The 18,926-nt window shown below is 40.7% G+C and overlaps 2 protein-coding genes across 2 annotated transcripts; one reads left to right on the top strand and one right to left on the bottom strand.

Moving 5' to 3' along the window:
* Nucleotides 1-5,360: 5,360 nt before the first annotated feature.
* LOC137839457 (uncharacterized) lies at nucleotides 5,361-6,230 on the bottom strand. The gene has a single exon (XM_068648571.1). It carries the CDS (start codon nucleotides 6,228-6,230, stop codon nucleotides 5,361-5,363), a length of 870 nt encoding a protein of 289 aa, XP_068504672.1.
* Nucleotides 6,231-9,252: 3,022 nt separating this feature from the next.
* On the top strand, nucleotides 9,253-18,732 carry LOC137839456 (uncharacterized). Its single transcript, XM_068648570.1, has 3 exons — nucleotides 9,253-9,529; nucleotides 9,789-11,197; nucleotides 17,746-18,732. Exons 1-3 carry the CDS (start codon nucleotides 9,253-9,255, stop codon nucleotides 18,730-18,732), a joined length of 2,673 nt encoding a protein of 890 aa, XP_068504671.1.
* Nucleotides 18,733-18,926: the final 194 nt, after the last annotated feature.

Below are 18,926 nucleotides of genomic sequence, written 5' to 3'. Positions count from 1 at the left end.
CACTTCTGGGGGTTCGCCTCTATTCCCCCCTTGGTGAGGAGAAACCCCAAGAACTTCTTTGCTTCCACCCCGAATACGCACTTTTCGGGATTTAACTTCAAATTATGCCTGGTTATTGTGGTTAATAGCTCCTCTAGATCAGCAATGTGTTGGTCCTTCTCCTTGGAGGTGACGACCATGTCATCCACACATGCCTGCACGTTTTTCCCTATCATCAACATTCTTAAGCCCAAAGGGCATCACCTTATAGCAATAACTAGAGAGCTCTGTCATGAATGTTGTCTTGTATTCGTCTCGGGGATGCATCCGGATTTGGTTATACATTGAGAAGGCATCAACTGAGAAGTCAGCAGCCTGACGCGTTGTCTACCAAGGCGTCGATGCTGGGCAACGGATATGAATCCGTCGGGCAGGCCTTGTTCAAATCCGTAAAATCGACGCACATTTTCCACTTCAAATACAAAGAACAACAACATAGGCTCAATAAGAAGTGATCATGGAGGTGAATTCCAAAATGAAAAGTTCAGCAAATTCTGTGAAAAGATGGGAATTCTGCACAATTTTTTAGCTCCAAGAACTCCACAACAGAATGGTGTAGTGGAAAGGAAGAACAGATCCCTTGAAGAACTAGCTAGAACAATGCTAAGTGAATCTTTTCTTCCTAAGTATTTTTGGGCTGATGCGGTTAGCACCTCTTGCTATGTGATGAATAGAGTGCTAATTAGGCCAATTTTGAAGAAGACTCCTTATGAACTCTTCAATGGAAGGAAACCAAACATCAATCACCTAAGGGTTTTCGGTTGCAGTTGTTTTGTTCTCAACAATGAAAAGGAAAACCTAGGGAAATTTGATGAAAAAGATGATCATGGTATCTTCATAGGCTATTCTCTAACTAGTCATGCATACAGAATCTACAACAAGAGGTTAATGACTGTAGAAGAGTCTGTTCATGTTATCTTTGATGAAGTGGATCGCAAAAGCATTCAAATCTCGAAGAACAGTCCTGAAGAGGATGAGCAAAACATCAGTTTGGAGAAGCTAGACATTTGTGCATAAAAACAATCGGTTGATTGCTCGAAACAACCGATTGAAATTTTGCAACAGAGTGAGTTGCCAAAAGAATGGAGGATTCCTAGAGATCTGTCAGTGGAGAACATCATTGGGCAGATAAAGGAGGGTGTCTCTACACGTAGCTCCATCTCAAACTTCTGCAGGCACACTGCTTTTGTCTCTCAAATTGAACCAAAGTCAATTGATGAAGCTCTCAAGGATGAAAAGTGGGTTGAAGCTATGCATGAAGAGCTAAATCAGTTTGCAAGGAATGAGGTATGGTTTATTGTCCCTAAATCATCTGAGATGAACATCATTGGTTCTAAGTGGGTGTTCAGAAACAAACTGGATGAGGATGGTGTGATCACAAGAAATAAAGCAAGGCTAGTTGCCAAAGGCTACAATCAAGAGGAAGGGATTGATTATGGTGAAACATTTGCTCCTGTTGCAAGATTGGAAGTTGAGAGGTTGTTGTTGGCTTTTGCATGTATGAGTGGTTTTAAACTCTTTCAAATGGATGTCAAAAGTGCCTTTTTAAATGGCTACATCAATGAGGAAGTGTATGTGGATCAACCACCGGGCTTTGAAGATCACCAATATCCCAATCATGTCTTCAAGCTGAAAAAGGCTTTGTATGGGCTGAAGCAAGCTCCAAGGTAGTGGTATGAAAGGCTTAGCAACGTCCTTTTGTCTCATGGCTATGAAAGGGGAATGATTGACAAGACTCTCTTCATCAAAAAGTCAAATTCTGAAATTATCCTTGTGCAAATCTATGTTGATGACATCATCTTTAGTGCAACACAAGATAGTTTGTGTGAAGAATTTGTGGCTGCTATGAAAGGTGAGTTTGAAATGTCTATGATGGAAGAATTGTCTTTCTTTCTTGGATTGAAAGTTAAGCAAACAAAGGATGGAATCTTTCTATGCGAATCAAAGTATTGTAAAGAGATTCTCAAGAAATTTGAAATGGACAGTTGCAAGGAAGCAAGCACACCTATGTCATCAAGCTGCTACATGGATGCATATGTTGCTGGAAAAGGTGTAGATCAAACAAAATACAGAGGTTTGATTGGCTCTTTGCTCTATCTAACAGCAAGTATACCGGACATCATGTTTGTGGTATGTCTTTGTGCAAGATATCAAACAAATCCAATGGAATCCCACTACAAAGCTGCAAAGAGAATTCTGAAATACAGAGGTTTGATTGGCTCTTTGCTCTATCTAACAGCAAGTATACCGGACATCATGTTTGCGGTATGTCTTTGTGCAAGATATCAAACAAATCCAATGGAATCCCACTACAAAGCTGCAAAGAGAATTCTGAAATATCTCAAAGGAACATCAACTGTTGGGTTATTGATGTGATTCCACTAGCACAATTAGAATGATTCTTGACATTCTTGGGAATCAACTTGAGTTGGACAAATGTTAGGCACTTTTTCTAAGAATTGGATCAATGTTCTAAGTCAAGAACTCACCAAAACTAGCACCAAATGCAAACTCACATGGAAGTTCCTCATATTGTCAAATTGAACCAACAAAAAGAGGTAAAACTTAAAATCACCGAACAGAATTGGATAAGGAACAAACTGAACCGAACAAAATGAAATTAAAAGGCAAAGGACTGAAAATGTTTGTTGGAAAATAAGAACAACCGAACCATAAACTCAAGAACACAAGACAACATGAACAATTGAAAGAGAAGGAAGGAAGGAGAAAAGAATGCTCATGAAGATGGATGCAAGGTTGGATGATCACGCCACTAGAAGGATGGTTGCTCCTAGATGAGTGTGCTGCCGCCACTTGAGGACACCATGGATCCTTCAAGATAAGACTAGAGAAGAAGGCTCAAAAGCTCTCCAATGCTCTCTCAAAAATTGAGTATAGTTTCTCTAATCAAAATTCAAATCTAAAATTTACAAAGAGAGCACCTCTATTTATAGCCTAAGGTGCTGAAATGTAAGCTACACAAATTCAAAAACTCCCTCCTAAAAAGTTTCTAGAATTGGCGCCTAAAACAAAGCATGAGGAAGGTGTGACCTCTTCCTTCACTTTGGCACCTCCTTTTCTACTCCTACACCTATCTACTAACACCCCCCCCCTAAGACTCCTAACTAAAGACTAAAAGATGCTTTAACAATAGAGGTTTCTAATGTTTCCCTCTAAGCACCTTCAAACAATATTCTTTATTATTTAAAACTGGGCCTTGCCCTTCATAGGATGGACTTGGGCTTGGGCTTGGGCTTTGGGCTTGGGCCTCTCTTTATTTTATGTCTTCTTTTAATTTTGAGAAGACTAGAAGGAAGAACTTCAAGTGTGATGGTGAATTGCCTCTTCCTTCATTAATAAAAACCTCCTTTACTTGACTCTCATCAGTTATGGTATCCTTCTCACTCTGCCATTCATTTAATTGGCTATTCAGATTCTGATTTTGTAGGATGCAAGCTAGATAGGAAAAGCACAAGTGGCACTTGCCACATTCTTTTTTGAAGCCTCATCTCATGGCATAGCAAGAAGCAAGCTTGTGTGGCTCTCTCTACTGCTGAGGCTGAGTACATAGCTGCTGGAAGCTGTTGTGCACAAATCCTATGGCTCAAACAGCAACTTGCAAACTTTGGATTGCAAATCAGCAAGGTCCCTTTGATGTGTGACAATAGAAGCGCTATCAATCTTACCAAAAATCAGATTCAGCAGTCAAGAACTAAGCATATTGAGATACACCATCATTTCATCAGGGATCATGTGAGCAATGGGGACTGTGAAGTGAAGTTTGTCGAGACAAAACTACAACTAGCAGATATCTTCACAAAACCACTACCAAAAGAGAGATTCTTCTTTTTGCGAAATAAGTTAGGTATCCTTAACCTTCAAAATCTTTCCTAAATCCGTTTTAATACCTGTTAGAGTCTATTTGTGAAGAGAAATAGGGGGAGAATTGATTGTTTCTTGTGTATCTTTCTCTGGAATAGTTTAAAACTGCTGAAATCTCTGATATCAAAATTGTTTCTGCTTCTGCTGATAGAAACAACCAATTGTTTCGTGTAAACAACCGATTGTTTGTCTGGAACCTTGTTTTTAATATGTGTAAAACTAACCTGCTATTGTAGAAAGCATTGGATTGTATATATGTTGTTTTTGCAGGAACTGCTTCAGATTCAGTCAAATCCAACACAAGCAACCAGGGATTTGTCTTCATCAAATAGAGGGAGATTGTTGAATCAAGTGTGTTCAAGCTTTGAAGAATCCAAACCCTTTGAAGTTTGATGGAAGGCTGGATGTGCTTGTTGTTGCTGAGCTGTTTTAGAATAGGATATGGGATAGATTATCTGTGTAAATCCACTCTTGATTGAATCCAAAGCTTAAGCATTCTTAAACCTTTTAATTGAAAGTGTTTTTCAAACTAAGTGAAAAACGACCTGTTGTTTTGTCGAAACAACCGATTGTTTTATACTTAGGTGTTTTGAAAAATGTTGAAAACTGTTTTTGATGGTTGACTTGTTGTCAAACCAAAACAACCAAGTGATTCGAGCATTCAACCGATTGTTTGTTTTAGGACCATAACAGAAAACTGTTTTGTGCTTTGATTGAGCTTTAAATGATTTTATAATTGAATACGCTTCAGTCTTAAATACTTTGACCAGTCTTTGAAAGCAATAAATAGTTTGTTATGTTTTTGTAACAAATAACTAAGCTTTAATCATAGAACAACAGATTTGAGTTTTTCACTGATTTGGCTTTTGAAGAGTTGAAGTTTGCTTTTGAGATTGCTTTTGATCAAGAGAGTGTGGAATAAGATTTTCATCTTGTATTGATTTAAGATCTTTCTGTAACAAATGTAATCCTTTTGTAGTTTGAGAAAACTCTGTGTGTGAAGCTGAGAAGTGTTGTGTGTTCTTGAGGTTGTCAAGATCAGCATTCTTAGTGGTGTTTGTGCTGAGCCAAAGGAAGTGTGTGTCTTGAGGGGATCAAGGTCACTTCTTTGGTGGTGTTGTAAGTAATCTAGGGTTGATTGCTTAGTGGATTCCCTAGGGGGTTTTGGGAAGACTGGATGTAGCTTTTCGTTAAGAGTGAACCAGTATAAACCTGTGTGTTCAATCTCTCTATCCCTCGAACTCTTTAAATTCAGTTTATATTTGTGAACTGGTATAAACAACTGATTGTTTATGCGAAACAACCGATTGTTTTTCTGGTGCTGTGCTAAATTGCTTTGTGTTTTTGGCAAACTGAATTCTTAATCAAGTTTTCTTGAAGTAATTTCATTCTAGACTAAAAAGTTTGCGAAAACCCTCTTTAAACCATTCACCCCCCCTCTAGTTTAAAGCCATACGTTCTAACAGCTTGAACTTCTTTCCTCCGATCTCTCTTTCCTGAACCTCGCCAATAGGCTCAGGTCGCCTTTCCTGGGCGATCTCCACACGGGTAACCCCTTCTACTTCTTCAGGATGGGCGGTGATCGTGCACACTCCTCTTTTAGCCTTTAGGCTATTCTCATAGCATTTCTTTGTCGCCTTCTGGTCGAACTTGATGGTAATCACCCCTCCCTTAAGGGAAGGAAACTTCATTTTCATGTGCCTCGTCAAGGCCACTGCTCCTAACCTGTTCAGGGCAGGCCTGCCCAGGAGGATGTTGTAAGCTGAAGGAGCATTAACGACGAGGTATCTGATATTGGTTGTTAGAGATGCGGTGTCATCTGTGAAGGTCGCCCTTAATTCCACATGTCCCCTTACTTCCATCTGGTCTCCAACGAAACCGTACAAACATTCGTTGTATGGTCTCAGTTGGTCCGGCGACAACTCCAATTTGTTAAAGGTTGACCAAAACATAACATCGGTCGAGCTCCCTTGGTTGATGAGGATTCGGTGTACCCTTTTCCCTACCGTGACCACCAAGATCACCACCGGGTCATTATCGTGGGGGACCACATCCTGCAAATCGGCCTTAGTGATGTAGAGGTCGGGCTCGGGCGACTGGCCAGGCTCCCGTGCCTCTACTGCCATCACTTCCCTAACATACTTCTTTCGCTGGGAGGCGATGCATCTTCCCCCCGAGAAACCCCTAGAGATCGTGTTGACCTCGCCATGGACTGGCAATTCGTGTCTCTGATCCGCTGATGGTTTCACCGTCATCGAGGCTTCTTGACCTTCCTCCTGTCCAGATGGACCTTGTCGAGTATTCCTCATGTTGTCCCACGGTGGGCGTCAAATGTTCTTGTTGGTTGACCTGGTTGCTGGTTGACTCTGGGAACAGGTTGTGACTCCGTCTGCTTAAGCTGAAATTTGCTCTTTGCCTTGGATGTTGGAACGCAACTCCGTTTGAAATAGAGGGGGCCCTACTTGTTGATTGCACACCGACGATCAAGTTAGTACCGGACTTATAGAAACAATGAGTAAGTAAGCAAGTAGTTTCAGTCTTAGAAACGATTTACCTTTACCAGGGATCTCAAGTCCCCTTTATAGACTACTTTTAGGTTCCTTTTCGTAACAAACCTTCTCTCACAAGAAACTTATCTCGAGTTAAAGTAGGTTTGATGGGAGGAGAGTCTGTTACAATGCGCACAATCTTAACACGACATCATCTTTCCTCCTTGGAGTGCATAATCTTAACAGCATGGCCGCCAGGTACCACTCATGTACTAGCATTAGGGGAGCCATCTGTCCACTATAGGTGTACAAGCCTTTTATGTATCATGCATGCAGCTTATCTCCAAAAATCCTAGCGCTCTTGGGCTTAGGCGTTTCTAGAGAATATTTTAATTGTGCTAGACCCAAATGTACTAAACACACCACTCACACTTTTTTGCTTACCAGACCTTATTCACGTTGAGTATATGAATGAACCTCAATGCACACATACCTGAGGCCCACTTATGTGGCCCATTAACTCGACCAGACCACCGAACTGACCTGCTTAACACAAGCGCTGATGTTCGATCACTGAGCCCAGTGCTCTGGTTGGTTAAATGATGAGGTAAAATTGTTTGCTTTATTATTTGTTTATCCTTTTTTGAGTTGCTGAATTAGAGAAGAATATATATATAATTTACTCTTTAAATAAGAATATTGCTAAAGAAGACAAATTTTTATATAAATTAAAAAAGAACACAGATAGGTAACGGGGAAGCACATCACTATCTATTCTACTAAAGTATTCTTTTAATTTTTTATTAATATACAATTTTGTAATCTATTGTATTATTAAGACATTATATTATTTATCACCATAAACAATGATTAAAACAAGTTGATAGTTTGAGTCTGTAGGTATTTTAACGTTAACAAGTTAATAACGTCCCCGTTGTTCCCCGTTACCCCGAAAGCCACAAACCCTTGATTTGATGACAATTGGGTATATACCTAATCAAAAGGTACATTCAAAGGCACCACCACCCAAGACCAATTTCTCATATCTTATCCGTCCCTTTCTTTATCTCTCTATATAAAGCAAAAACACAGATTTATGATGGTGGTGCAAACTTTTATATTAATTGCAGTATTTTATTAGGACATTTTTCGCTTCACAGCAGCTTCACAGTTCATACGTCTATTCGGTTTTTACAACCATCACATTATGTAAGTTTGGTTTTTATTTAACTATTTATTATTTATTTGAATAAACTATTTTTAAAACCCAATTAACTATTTTGCTGTTCCAAAACATTTTACTGCAATAACCGCTATTTTAGTTCATGCATCCACTAATGAGATATTAATATATTTAAATATATTATTGATGTTTTTTATTTTATAATTATAAACATACAAATTCATTAACTTAAAATTATTTATTTCAGGCATCAGATAATGGAAGTGGTGCTCCATCACCTAATCAAGTAATTGGATCAAGTGATGGAAGCAAAAACTGATTAGGGATGTGTTTTTTAATTTTAAACTTGATTAGGGATGTATAAAATTTTGAACAATTATGTGATGTAATTTTAAACTTGATTAGGGATGAATGAACATTTAATGTGTTTTAATTTTTAATTATGTATAAATTTTTGAACAATATTATGTGTGCTTTAACTTTCAATGAAATGAATGGATGATTATAACTTTATATATTATTTTATTTTATTATGAAAATATATTATATTTAGGTTAATTGTATAAAACAGATTATAAAGAAATGGTGATTAAATTTAATTTATTCAGAATTACTATTACGTCAGTTAAAAACGTCACTACTGATCCGGTCGGTCATCGGTAGTCGGTGACATCAGCAATAGATAGCCACGTGGACCGTTCTTAGCGGAACACGTGGGCTAGGGAAGCAGATGAGTCATTGAGAAAGTCACCAGGGTGGTGATCGGTGATCAAGGGGCGGTGGTCAAAGAGGATGCGCGATCAGCGCCTAGATAAGCGCCTGGAAGCAGAAGGCGTGGCGCTATGGTGCACCGATCGGTCATCTGGTGTGAGCGATGATCATTGGGTTTTCGTGTTACACACAGTTAAGCTGGAAACGAAGGGTGATCCCCAGAGAGAGCGTTGCATACGAGCCTGGCATGGCAGAGTATCAGAGAAAGGAGAAGTTATGTGCTTTGTAGTGTCGTGCATGAGAGTGGCCCAAGAGAGCTAGTAAGCCAGTCGGTGATTGGTGCTCTCTTAACCCATAACGTGCATGGTGCAAAGTAGGGGTGATCGCTCACACAGTAGGTAATGCCTGGTGCGTGCGCTTAGCCAAGCCACACTTGGTATTCACACTTAGGTTGCACGAGCCACCTAGTGGAAGAAACGCGCTAAGTTACTTCATGCATGGATAACTTAGGCGCACAACAGAGTATATAAAGGGCATTCTGCGCTCATGCAAAGGGGGGTAAGATTCATTCTTGCAAGTTACCAGTTTACACACACACAGAGAAAAGAGAGAGAATCACAGAGTGCACACGAGTCTCGCAGAGAAACAAGTTCTTAGTTCTTTGGTGGTTTTGTAAGGCTGACTTGAGCGTCGGAGTGCCACCGATCGCTAGAGGCGCCGTTTGGTGTGTTTCTTAGGTTTGCTTGGAGTTCTTGTGGAGTTCCTGGAGCGTTCTTGCACTTGTCACAGTTGCGGAGGTGGAAGATAGAGTTGGACGAGGCGAATCCTTTGACGTTTGAATACCCTGCAAGATCATTTGACGCCCACCGTGGGGCCCGTGTGAATTTGTGATCCCATCCACACTTTGCTGTCAGATTTCGTTTGTTCTTGAGGTTCTTTGCTGAGAAAATGAGAAGGACAAGGCAAACTTCACCCGCGCCATCAGCTGAAGAAGGAGCTGTGATGATGGCGCAGGTCTTGGAAATGATGCAAACGCTGCAAGACAATGTGGCAGCGTCGAGAATGGAACAAGAAAGGATGCAAGCGGATTTGGCTACATCACAGAGCAGAAACGAGGAGTTAGACAAAGTTAATGGAGAGTTGCGCAAGGCGCTGCAAGCGCAGAAGGAACGCGCGACTGAGGAAAGGGTGGCGCTGCCGCTGTCTCCTCCAGGACTTTCCCCATGTCTTTCTCATCGGAGATTATGAGCGCGGTGGTGCCACCAAACTTGGTTGGGGTGAAAGCCTTCTTTACCGAGGTGGAGGACCCAGAGACGCATATGACAGCGTTTCACACCCAGATGATGCTCTCTAGGGGTTCAGATGCGGTGTATTGCAAGCTGTTTATGAGCACCCTGAGCGGAATTGCTTTGGAGTGGTTCGTGAGCCTACCAGATGGCCACATCACCTCGTTTCATCAATTCTCTAAGTTGTTCATGGAGCAGTATATCGTGAACAGGGCACCCTAGTGGTGTCGTATGACTTGTTCGGCGTGCGACAAAACCAAGGTGAGTCCTTCAAGGTCTACCTCAGTCATTTTGGAGCTCAGGTGGTGAGGCTGCCCAGCAAAGATGAAGATATGTTGGTGCATGCATTTAAGAAAGGGGTTCTGCCAGGCCCTTTCAGTGAATCGTTGATCAGAAGCCACCCCAGCACCTTCGTAGAGATTAGGCGTCGTGCTGTGGCACACATTGTAGCAGAGACGGAGGTCTTTGAGAAGAGGGGAAGCGCGGTCCCGGCCAAGTCGCGCGGAGGACCGGGCAGGTCTCAGCAGCCGATGAGGGTGCATGAGGCCAGAGAAGGAAAGAAGGCTCAGGGGAAGCATCGCCCTTACGAGCCTGGGAAGCATCAGGGTAGGGGGCGCGCGAGGGAGAGTAACATGCCCTCCAGGTTTGACTTCGTGGTGGAATTCGTGGAGCTGATCACCATTCCAGCCATAGCGGCAAGGTTGCGAGCACCAGAGAAGACTGGCAAGGTGCTGGGAAGGAAAAAGAATGTGTGGTGTGAGTTTCACCAGGCCTATGGTCACTCACTCCACTCTTGTTTAGCGTTGGGACACCAACTCACGGAGTTGGTAAAAAGTGGCTTTTTGAGCGATTACTTGCGGGAGGCGCAAGGTGATCGGGCGTCGGGGCCACTAGCAGAAGATCAGCAGCACGAGGTACCTGTGCACAGAGAGGTCCACACGATCGCGGGGGCCTTCTCTGGAGGGGGGTGTACAGCCTCTCAGAGGAAGAGGTACGCTCATTCGGTGATGGCTGTCGACTCGGCGGAGGAAGATCATTCCCCCGATGCTGACATCACATTCACAAAGGCGGATCTCCGGGACGTTGTGCCTCACGACAACGATCCTATAGTCATCTCCCTTGTCACGGCAGGGAGAAGGGTGCACAGGGTCCTCGTGGACCAGGGAAGCTCGGCGGACGTGATGTTCTGGCCGACATTCAACAAACTGCAGCTGTCCCTTGATCAACTGAGACCGTACGTAGGGTTCTTGTATGGCTTCGCAGGGGACCAAGTGGAGGTGCGAGGCTACATAGAGCTGAGGACCACGTTCACGGATGGGACCGTGGCTCGCACTGAAAAGATCAAGTACCTAGTGGTTAACGCCCCATCCGCCTACAACATACTGTTGGGGAGGCCGACGCTCAACAGGTTGGGAGTTGTACCGTCAACGAGGCACATGAAGTTGAAGTTGTCGTCGATGGAGGGGGTAGTGATCACCATTAAGTCAGACCAGAAGGAGGCTAGGCGCTGCTATGAGAACAGCCTCAAGCAGCAAAGGAGTGTGTGCCATGTTACCCCGACACCACCGCCGGGTGTGGACGAGAGGCGATCGGAGGTCGTATGGCTGGTAAGAGGTATACAAGGTGATGTGGAGATGGAGGAAGCAGTGCTGGGGGGGCTCAGGGGTGGCCCAAGTAGAAGCTGAGAAAGGGAGCATGATCACGCCCTGCGAGTCAAGGATCGCAAGGGCGGTCATCGCCAGTGAAAAGAGGCCCCACCATGCTGAGGGGTGGGTGGTGTTAGAAAAGATGGCTTTAAACTAGAGGGGGGGTGAATTGTTTAAAGGGGTTTTCGCAAACTTTCCAAAGCTAGAATGAATTTATTTCATAAACCAATTGATTTAGCAATTTAGTTAGCCAAAACAGCAAGCAAAAATTGTAATACTAGAAAAAACAATCGGTTGTTTCTTCGAAACAATCAGTTGTTTATTCCAGCAAACAACAAACAAACTGAAAATAAAGAGTTAGGGATAGAGAGATTGTACACAGTTGTTTATACTGGTTCACTCCAAACCAGAGCTACATCTAGTCTTCTCAGAAACCCTGAGGAAATCCACTAAGCAACCACACCTTGATCACTTACACAACAACCAAGAGAAGGACCTTGAAAACCTCAAGAAACACACTCTCCTTGGCCAACACTAATATTGTTGATCTTGAACACCTCAAGAACACACAACCAGTCTCAGCAAAACACACAAACGAACTGTTCAGCAGTTTACAAAGATTACACTTGTTACAGATGAATATCTGAAATCAATACAAGTAGAATCCTATTCCAGCACCTTGATCAATCTCTAAACTCTTAAGCAATCTCAGAACTCTTTGAAAAACTCTTAGTTAAAAACTTTGTCTCAAGATTCTTAAAACTTAAAAACATTTTTTTTTTTATATATTCAAAGATATAGTTTGTTATCAAATCTTAACAAACTCTTAATTGCATTTAAAACTGATTGGTCAAAGCATTTAATGACTGGAGCGTATTCAGTTAAAGCATTTAAAGCTCAGTCAAAGAAAACAGTTTTTCTGTTATGGTTTCAAAACAAACAATCGGTTGTTTCCTCGAATCAATTGGTTGTTTTGTTACTTAACAGATTTCACCATTCAAAAACAGTTTTCAAACTTTCTCAAAACACCTAAGTGTAAACAATCGGTTGTTTCGACAAAACAATCGGTTGTTTCAACTTAGTTTGAAAAACATTTTACTTTGATAAAGATTGAGATGATAATTGCTTGAGATTTAATCCAAGGGTGGATTACAACATTAAACTACCCCAGAACAAAGCTTAAACCAGCTCAACAACATCAAGCAAAGCAGAGGCTTCAACCTCCTTCAAAGGATTTGGATTCTTCAAAACATTGAACACCACTTGGTTCAACAATCTCCCCCTATTTGATGAAGACAAATCCTTGATGCTTGTGTTGTACCTGATTAAATCTGAAGCAGTTCCTGCAATAGAACTTTGAGCAATACATTGAACTTCTGATATTCTGTTAGCATACAGATAAACATTTAAAGCTTAAAACAGTTAATATCAGAAACAAACTACATATTACCCAAACTGTTTTTAACAACATGAAAAACAGAAATTTAAACAAACTGGAAAACACAACATATATCTCCCCCTATTTGTCTTCACAAATAGACAAAGATAAGAGATAAAACAAGATATTGTTTCCATTACATCAGAATTAAAACAGCAACAACAGAAGGAAAGAAATTTTAAAACTAGAAAAGAACAGCCCAAAAACAATCGATTGTTTTGTTGACAAATCGGTTGTTTTTCCTTCATTCTTCTTCATCAGCAAACTGAAGATCAAAGATTTGATTCTGGACAGCTTCAATTTGTTCATGCAGAGTCATAAACCTTGCATCCATGTTGTCAAACCTTGTGTCAATCCTCTGGAAATTACTAACACACAGATCATGAAGGCTCCTTTGATTTTCAGCAAAGCTATCAAGCCTATTCACCATGAGTCTTTCAAAAGGAGACATGGTTTGCATTCTTTCTCCTTGATGTCCATCATCAGCACTAGGTCCTGCATCTTGAAAATCTTCAGCTGGATCTTCATGTTGAACATCCATATCAGCAGGTTCATCTTGTTCAAGATGAGCAGCACCACTAGATGAGGCACCATGATCACCATCCTTACTTATCCATTTTCCACCTACTTTTGTAAAGCCCATCTTGCTAAGTGATCCATTGTTCAACTCTTGAGTTGACTTGACCAGCTCAGAAGTTTCATCTTCAAGATTAACTTCAAAAAAGAGTAGAAACTTAGATATTAAAACAGCATAGGGATAATGGTAATCACCTAACCTCATGGCTTTTTGCATATGTTCTTTGATTATGTGAATCCAATTGATCTTCACTTTCTTGGTGATGCAGAAGATGTAAACCAGATCTTCTTCAGTCAACACAAAGTGATTACTCCCCCTTGGAGTTAGAATCCAAATTACAATGAGAGCAAGAAACCTCTCATCAAGCTTCAAACCTCCAACCGAGCATGTGCTAACTTGAGATTGATTATTCTTCAAGCAACTTTTGCAGAACTGGATTTTGTTGAAATCTTCCACCACACCAAGGTTTCCCTTGTTGATTCTTAGACCAGAGAACTTAAGCCCAGCAACAGCAGCCCAAACCTCATGAGTTATCTCCATTTCCACACCTTTCACATGAGAAACTAGATTATTTCCCTCAAACTTCAAGTTGGTGTAGAATACCCTCACCAAATCTGGATAAATGTTCCCTTTTAGCTTTAGAAATTTTCTGAGTGATTGGTCCTTGAGAAGCCTCCTTACATTGTCAAGCTTTTGACTTTTCAGCCAATCACACACAACCTTGGGGTTGTTTATCTTCTTGACACTTGTTTCATACCTATACTTCTCAATGAGATCGGTGTCACAAAAAAACCAACTTTCAAGCCTTCCTCCAGACCTTACAGCTCTGGTTTTGACTCTTTTAGAGGTGGGAGGGGTTGATTCCATGACAGCAGAGACGAAAACTCACTTCAAAGAATTTTTTGCAAGAGATGGTGCAAGAGATATTGCAATAGATGTTGCAATTGGTTGTTCTTGTTGGAAGAAATCTGCACCTGATTTTATAGCAGTAAGAGAATCAATTTGAATTTAATTTCATTCAATGGGTACCTGATTTTTAGAGAGAGGACTTGACTCTATTCTGTACAAAAAATGTCAGAAAAAGCTGAAAATCACATGGTCTTCACATGTGATCTTTGACTAGTCATTAAGGCTCTTGAATTTCCAAGATTTTGGAATATATTCCTTTAAGATTGTTGTAACTTCTTTCTGAACATGCTCAGCTTTCAACACAGATCTTTTGACCAAGATTCTCCCTTTGAAATTGATCTGCAACGGATAGAATTTCAAAAAGCAATTAAATCAATTTCTTCACAGTGCTGTTAGACTCAAAACAATCGGTTGTTTTTCTGCAGCAGTAAAAAAAACTTGATTTTGAAGTTTTTAACCATAAACAGAAACAGATTAAAGCCCATGATTTTGATTAAAAGAAAATTAATCACAAGAAAGAACTTTGAAACAGAAATTGAGAACAAATAAAGGAAGGTCTTATCCTTGTGTTGTTTCTTTAATGAGCCAATTGCTTGTTGATCAAGAAAACTTCTTTTCACTGTTTTGACATATTGCATAGCATTGATACAACTTCAATGACTGCCTTTTTCTTCAACAGCTTGATCAGATGGCTCAGTTGTTCTTTCTCTCTTCATTTTTCCTGCATAAACAAATTCAAGTTGCAAGATTTGGTCCCCTTACAAATTTGGGTCCATTTGGCTTTTCTTTGCTGTTAGAAACATCACATTCCTTAGGAATCCATTTCATAAGACCTTTAGGAACACAATATTTTCTAATTTTACAGAATCTAACAGAGTGGCCTTTCTTCATGCAGTAAAAGCATGTAACAACCGGTTGTTTCGTCTTAACAATCGGTTGTTTTTCTGATTTTCTTAGAAAACTTTTTGAAAACCTATCTTGCTTGTTTTGTGGATTGAAGCCTAAACCAGTCTTTCCAAAAACACAGCTTTGAGATGCCAAGACATTCTCAAAGTTTGACTTCCCCTTTGAAAGCTTGTCCACAGTTTCAACATGATAGTGAACCTTTTTCTCAAGATTTTCACAATTTGTGCAATTGAGAGTATCACACTTGTAGGAGGAATTTTTGAAATGATTTTCCAGTTTTTCAAAATCAATTTTTGCTTTTCTCATATCCTCTTCAAGTGATTTAACTTTCTTTTCAAGCCCATTGTTAAGATCTTTCAATCGATTGTTTGAAAGAACCAATCTATTAGCTTCATCATGTGTTTCTTGAAAAGCTTCAAGCAATTCACTATAGTTTTGTTCATTTAAGGAAGCACATGAACTTACCTCACTTGAACTGCAATAATCATCATCATCCTCATCTACTAAGCATATGTTGGCTTTTTCATCTTCACTTGATGAAGAACTAGATGATGACACCTCATTTTCATCCCAAGTTATGTAGGCTCTTTTTGTCTTGCCTTTCTTCTCCTTGTAGCTTGTCTTTTTCTCTTTGCTCTTGTTGGGACAATATGCCTTTATGTGACCTTGCTCACCACAACCAAAACAATTATAGTTATTTGAATTAAATTCATTGGGTTTCTTGTTTCCATACCTATCCTTGTTGTTGTCTTTGTTGCGGTTTCTCTTTAGAAATTTGCTGAATTTTCTTGACAGCAAACTAAGATTTTCCTCATCACTTGAATCTTGCTTTCCCTTATGTTTGGATGCTTTCAAGGCTATGCTCCTTGTGTGCTTATCTTCACTTTCTTGAACATTGAGTCTATTCATCTCTAGCTCATGTTCCCTAAGCTTTCCAAACAAAGAAGCAACACTTAATGATGTTAGATCTTTAGATTCGGAAATTGAAGTTACCTTTGGTTGCCATGCTCTATCTAGACATTTCAAGATTTTGATGTTTAGCTCTTCTTTGTCAAACGTCTTGTCTAGGCTCATAAGGTGATTGATGATGTGTGTAAACCTTTTCTGCACCTCAGCTATTGTTTCACCTTTAAGCATTCTAAACATCCCATACTCTTGGATGAGAGCTTGCTTTCTAGCTCTTTTCACCTCATTTGTTCTTGCATGAGTGACTTCCAAAGTACCCCACATTTCTTGTGATGATTTGCATTGTGAGACCTTGAAAAACTCATCAGAATTTAAAGCAGAGGTTATAATATTTTTGGCAATGCAATTCAATTTGGCCTTTTTACTTTCTGAATCAGTCCATTGAGACCATGGCTTCTTAATGGAAGAACCATCTTTTTCAAAATTTGGGATAAAAGGACCATTTTCAATTACATCCCAAATTCCTTTGTCAAGAGATTCCATAAATATTTTCATTCTAACTTTCCAAAACTGGTAATTCAAACCACAAAACAAGGGTGGTTTGTTTATTGAGGCACCTTCCCCAAACGGTAGTCTATCAGCCATTTTAAAAGATTTTAGGATAAACTTGAATGACTTTAAAGAACCAAGCTCTTGATGCCAATTGTTAGAAAAGATGGCTTTAAACTAGAGGGGGGGTTAATTGTTTAAAGGGGTTTTCGCAAACTTTTCAAAGCTAGAATGAATTTATTTCAGAAACCAATTGATTCAGCAATTTAGTTAGCCAAAACAGCAAGCAAAAACTGTAATACTAGAAAAAACAATTAGTTGTTTCTTCGAAACAATCGGTTGTTTATACCAGCAAACAACAAACAAACTGAAAATAAAGAGTTAGGGATAGAGAGATTGTACACAGTTGTTTATAATGGTTCACTCCAAACCAGAGCTACATCTAGTCTTCTCAGAAACCCTGAGGAAATCCACTAAGCAACCACACCTTGATCACTTACACAACAACCAAGAGAAGGACCTTGAAAACCTCAAGAAACACACTCTCCTTGGCCAACACTAAGATTGCTGATCTTGAACACCTCAAGAACACACAGCCAATCTCAGCAAAACACACAAACGAACTGTTCAGCAGTTTACAAAGATTACACTTGTTACAGATGAATATCTGAAATCAATACAAGTAGAATCCTATTCCAGCACCTTGATCAATCTCTAAACTCTTAAGCAATCTCAGAACTCTTTGAAAAACTCTTAGTTAAAAACTTTGTCTCAAGATTCTTAAAACTTAAAAATAGTTTTTTTTTAATATATTCAAAGATATAGTTTGTTATCAAATCTTAACAAACTCTTAATTGCATTTAAAACTGATTGGTCAAAGCATTTAATGACTGGAGCGTATTCAGTTAAAGCATTTAAAGCTCAGTCAAAGAAAACAGTTTTTCTGTTATGGTTTGAAACAAACAATCGGTTGTTTCCTCGAATCAATCGGTTGTTTTGTTACTTAACAGATTTCACCATTCAAAAACAGTTTTCAAACTTTCTCAAAACACCTAACTGTAAACAATCGGTTGTTTCAACTTAGTTTGAAAAACATTTTACTTTGATAAAGATTGAGATGCTAATTGCTTGAACCAACTCAGCAACATCAAGCAAAGCAGAGGCTTCAACATCCTTCAAAGGATTTTGATTCTTCAAAACATTGAACACCACTTGGTTCAACAGGTGGAGACGGAGATCCAAGGGAAGAGGTTCAAGCTGGGAGGGCCGCTCAGCGAGGACATGCGACGACAGATCGCCGGGGTGATTGAGAGGCATCTGGACGCATTTGCATGGTCAGCCTCAGACATGCCAGGTGTTGACCCAGACTCTCTCTGCCATCGTCTTGCAATGGACCCTCAGGTCCAACCGGTGCGCCAGAGAAGGAGGAAGTTTAATGAGGAGAAGAGGCAGGTGATCCACGAAGAAACCCGCAAACTCCTGGCCGCGGGGAATATTAGAGAAATCCAGTACCCGGAGTGGCTGGCAAATGTGGTACTGGTGGAGAAGTCGAATGGCAAGTGGAGGATGTGCGTGGATTTCACCGATTTGAACAAGGCGTGCCCCAAGGACTCCTATCCCCTACCCAGCATAGATGCCTTGGTGGATAGCGCGTTGGGGTGCAAGCTTCTGAGTTTCTTGGATGCATTCTCAGGTTATAACCAGATTAGGATGCATCTGATGGACGAGTGCAAGACCGCGTTCATGACTGAGCGATCTTGTTACTGTTATAAGGTAATGCCGTTCGGGCTAAAGAATGCGGGAGCCACCTATCAGAGGTTGATGGATAGAGTGCTCTCGCCGATGCTGGGAAGGAATGTGCAAGCTTACGTGGATGACATGGTGGTAACTTCACGAGAGAAGGAACAACATGTCACTGATCTGGAGGAGTTGTTTACGACTATCGCCAAATACAGGTTGAAGCTCAACCCAGAGAAGTGTATTTTCGGCATAGAAGCTGGGAAGTTCTTAGGCTTCCTCTTGACAGAGCGGGGAATTGAGGCAAACCCCGAGAAGTGCGCGGCGATCATGGCAATGAGGAGCCCAGCGTCAGTGAAGGAGGTGCAGCAGCTCACCGAACGGTTGGTGGCATTGTCGCGATTCATGTCTGCCGAAGGAGAGAAGGGTCACCCTTACTTCCAATGTCTCAAACGGAACAGCAGGTTCGTTTAGACTAAGGAATGCGAGGAGGCTTTCGTCAAGCTGAAGGGGTATCTGGCAAGCCCACCAATTTTGTGCAAGCCACAGGTGGGCACCCCTCTCCACTTGTACTTTGCTGTGACGGAGAGGGCGGTCAGTTCAGTGTTGGTCCAAGAGCAAAACCAAGTTCAGAGACCTATTTATTTTGTGAGTAAGGTGCTGCAAGG

This window comes from Phaseolus vulgaris, chromosome 3 (assembly GCF_000499845.2).
Source record: "Phaseolus vulgaris cultivar G19833 chromosome 3, P. vulgaris v2.0, whole genome shotgun sequence".
In the NCBI taxonomy this organism is placed as follows: Eukaryota; Viridiplantae; Streptophyta; class Magnoliopsida; order Fabales; family Fabaceae; genus Phaseolus; species Phaseolus vulgaris.
This window is presented reverse-complemented; position numbering and strand designations above follow the sequence as displayed.

Excerpts from the sequence above, each read along its gene's own strand:
- LOC137839457 (XM_068648571.1), bottom strand. The coding sequence starts at position 6,230 with ATGAGGAATACTCGACAAGGTCCATCTGGACAGGAGGAAGGTCAAGAA.
- LOC137839456 (XM_068648570.1), top strand. The coding sequence starts at position 9,253 with ATGAGAAGGACAAGGCAAACTTCACCCGCGCCATCAGCTGAAGAAGGA. Across the intron at positions 9,530-9,788 it reads TCCTCCAGGACTTTCCCCAT|TATATCGTGAACAGGGCACC; the intron begins GTCTTTCTCATC and ends TTCATGGAGCAG. Across the intron at positions 11,198-17,745 it reads GATCGGAGGTCGTATGGCTG|GTGGAGACGGAGATCCAAGG; the intron begins GTAAGAGGTATA and ends TTGGTTCAACAG.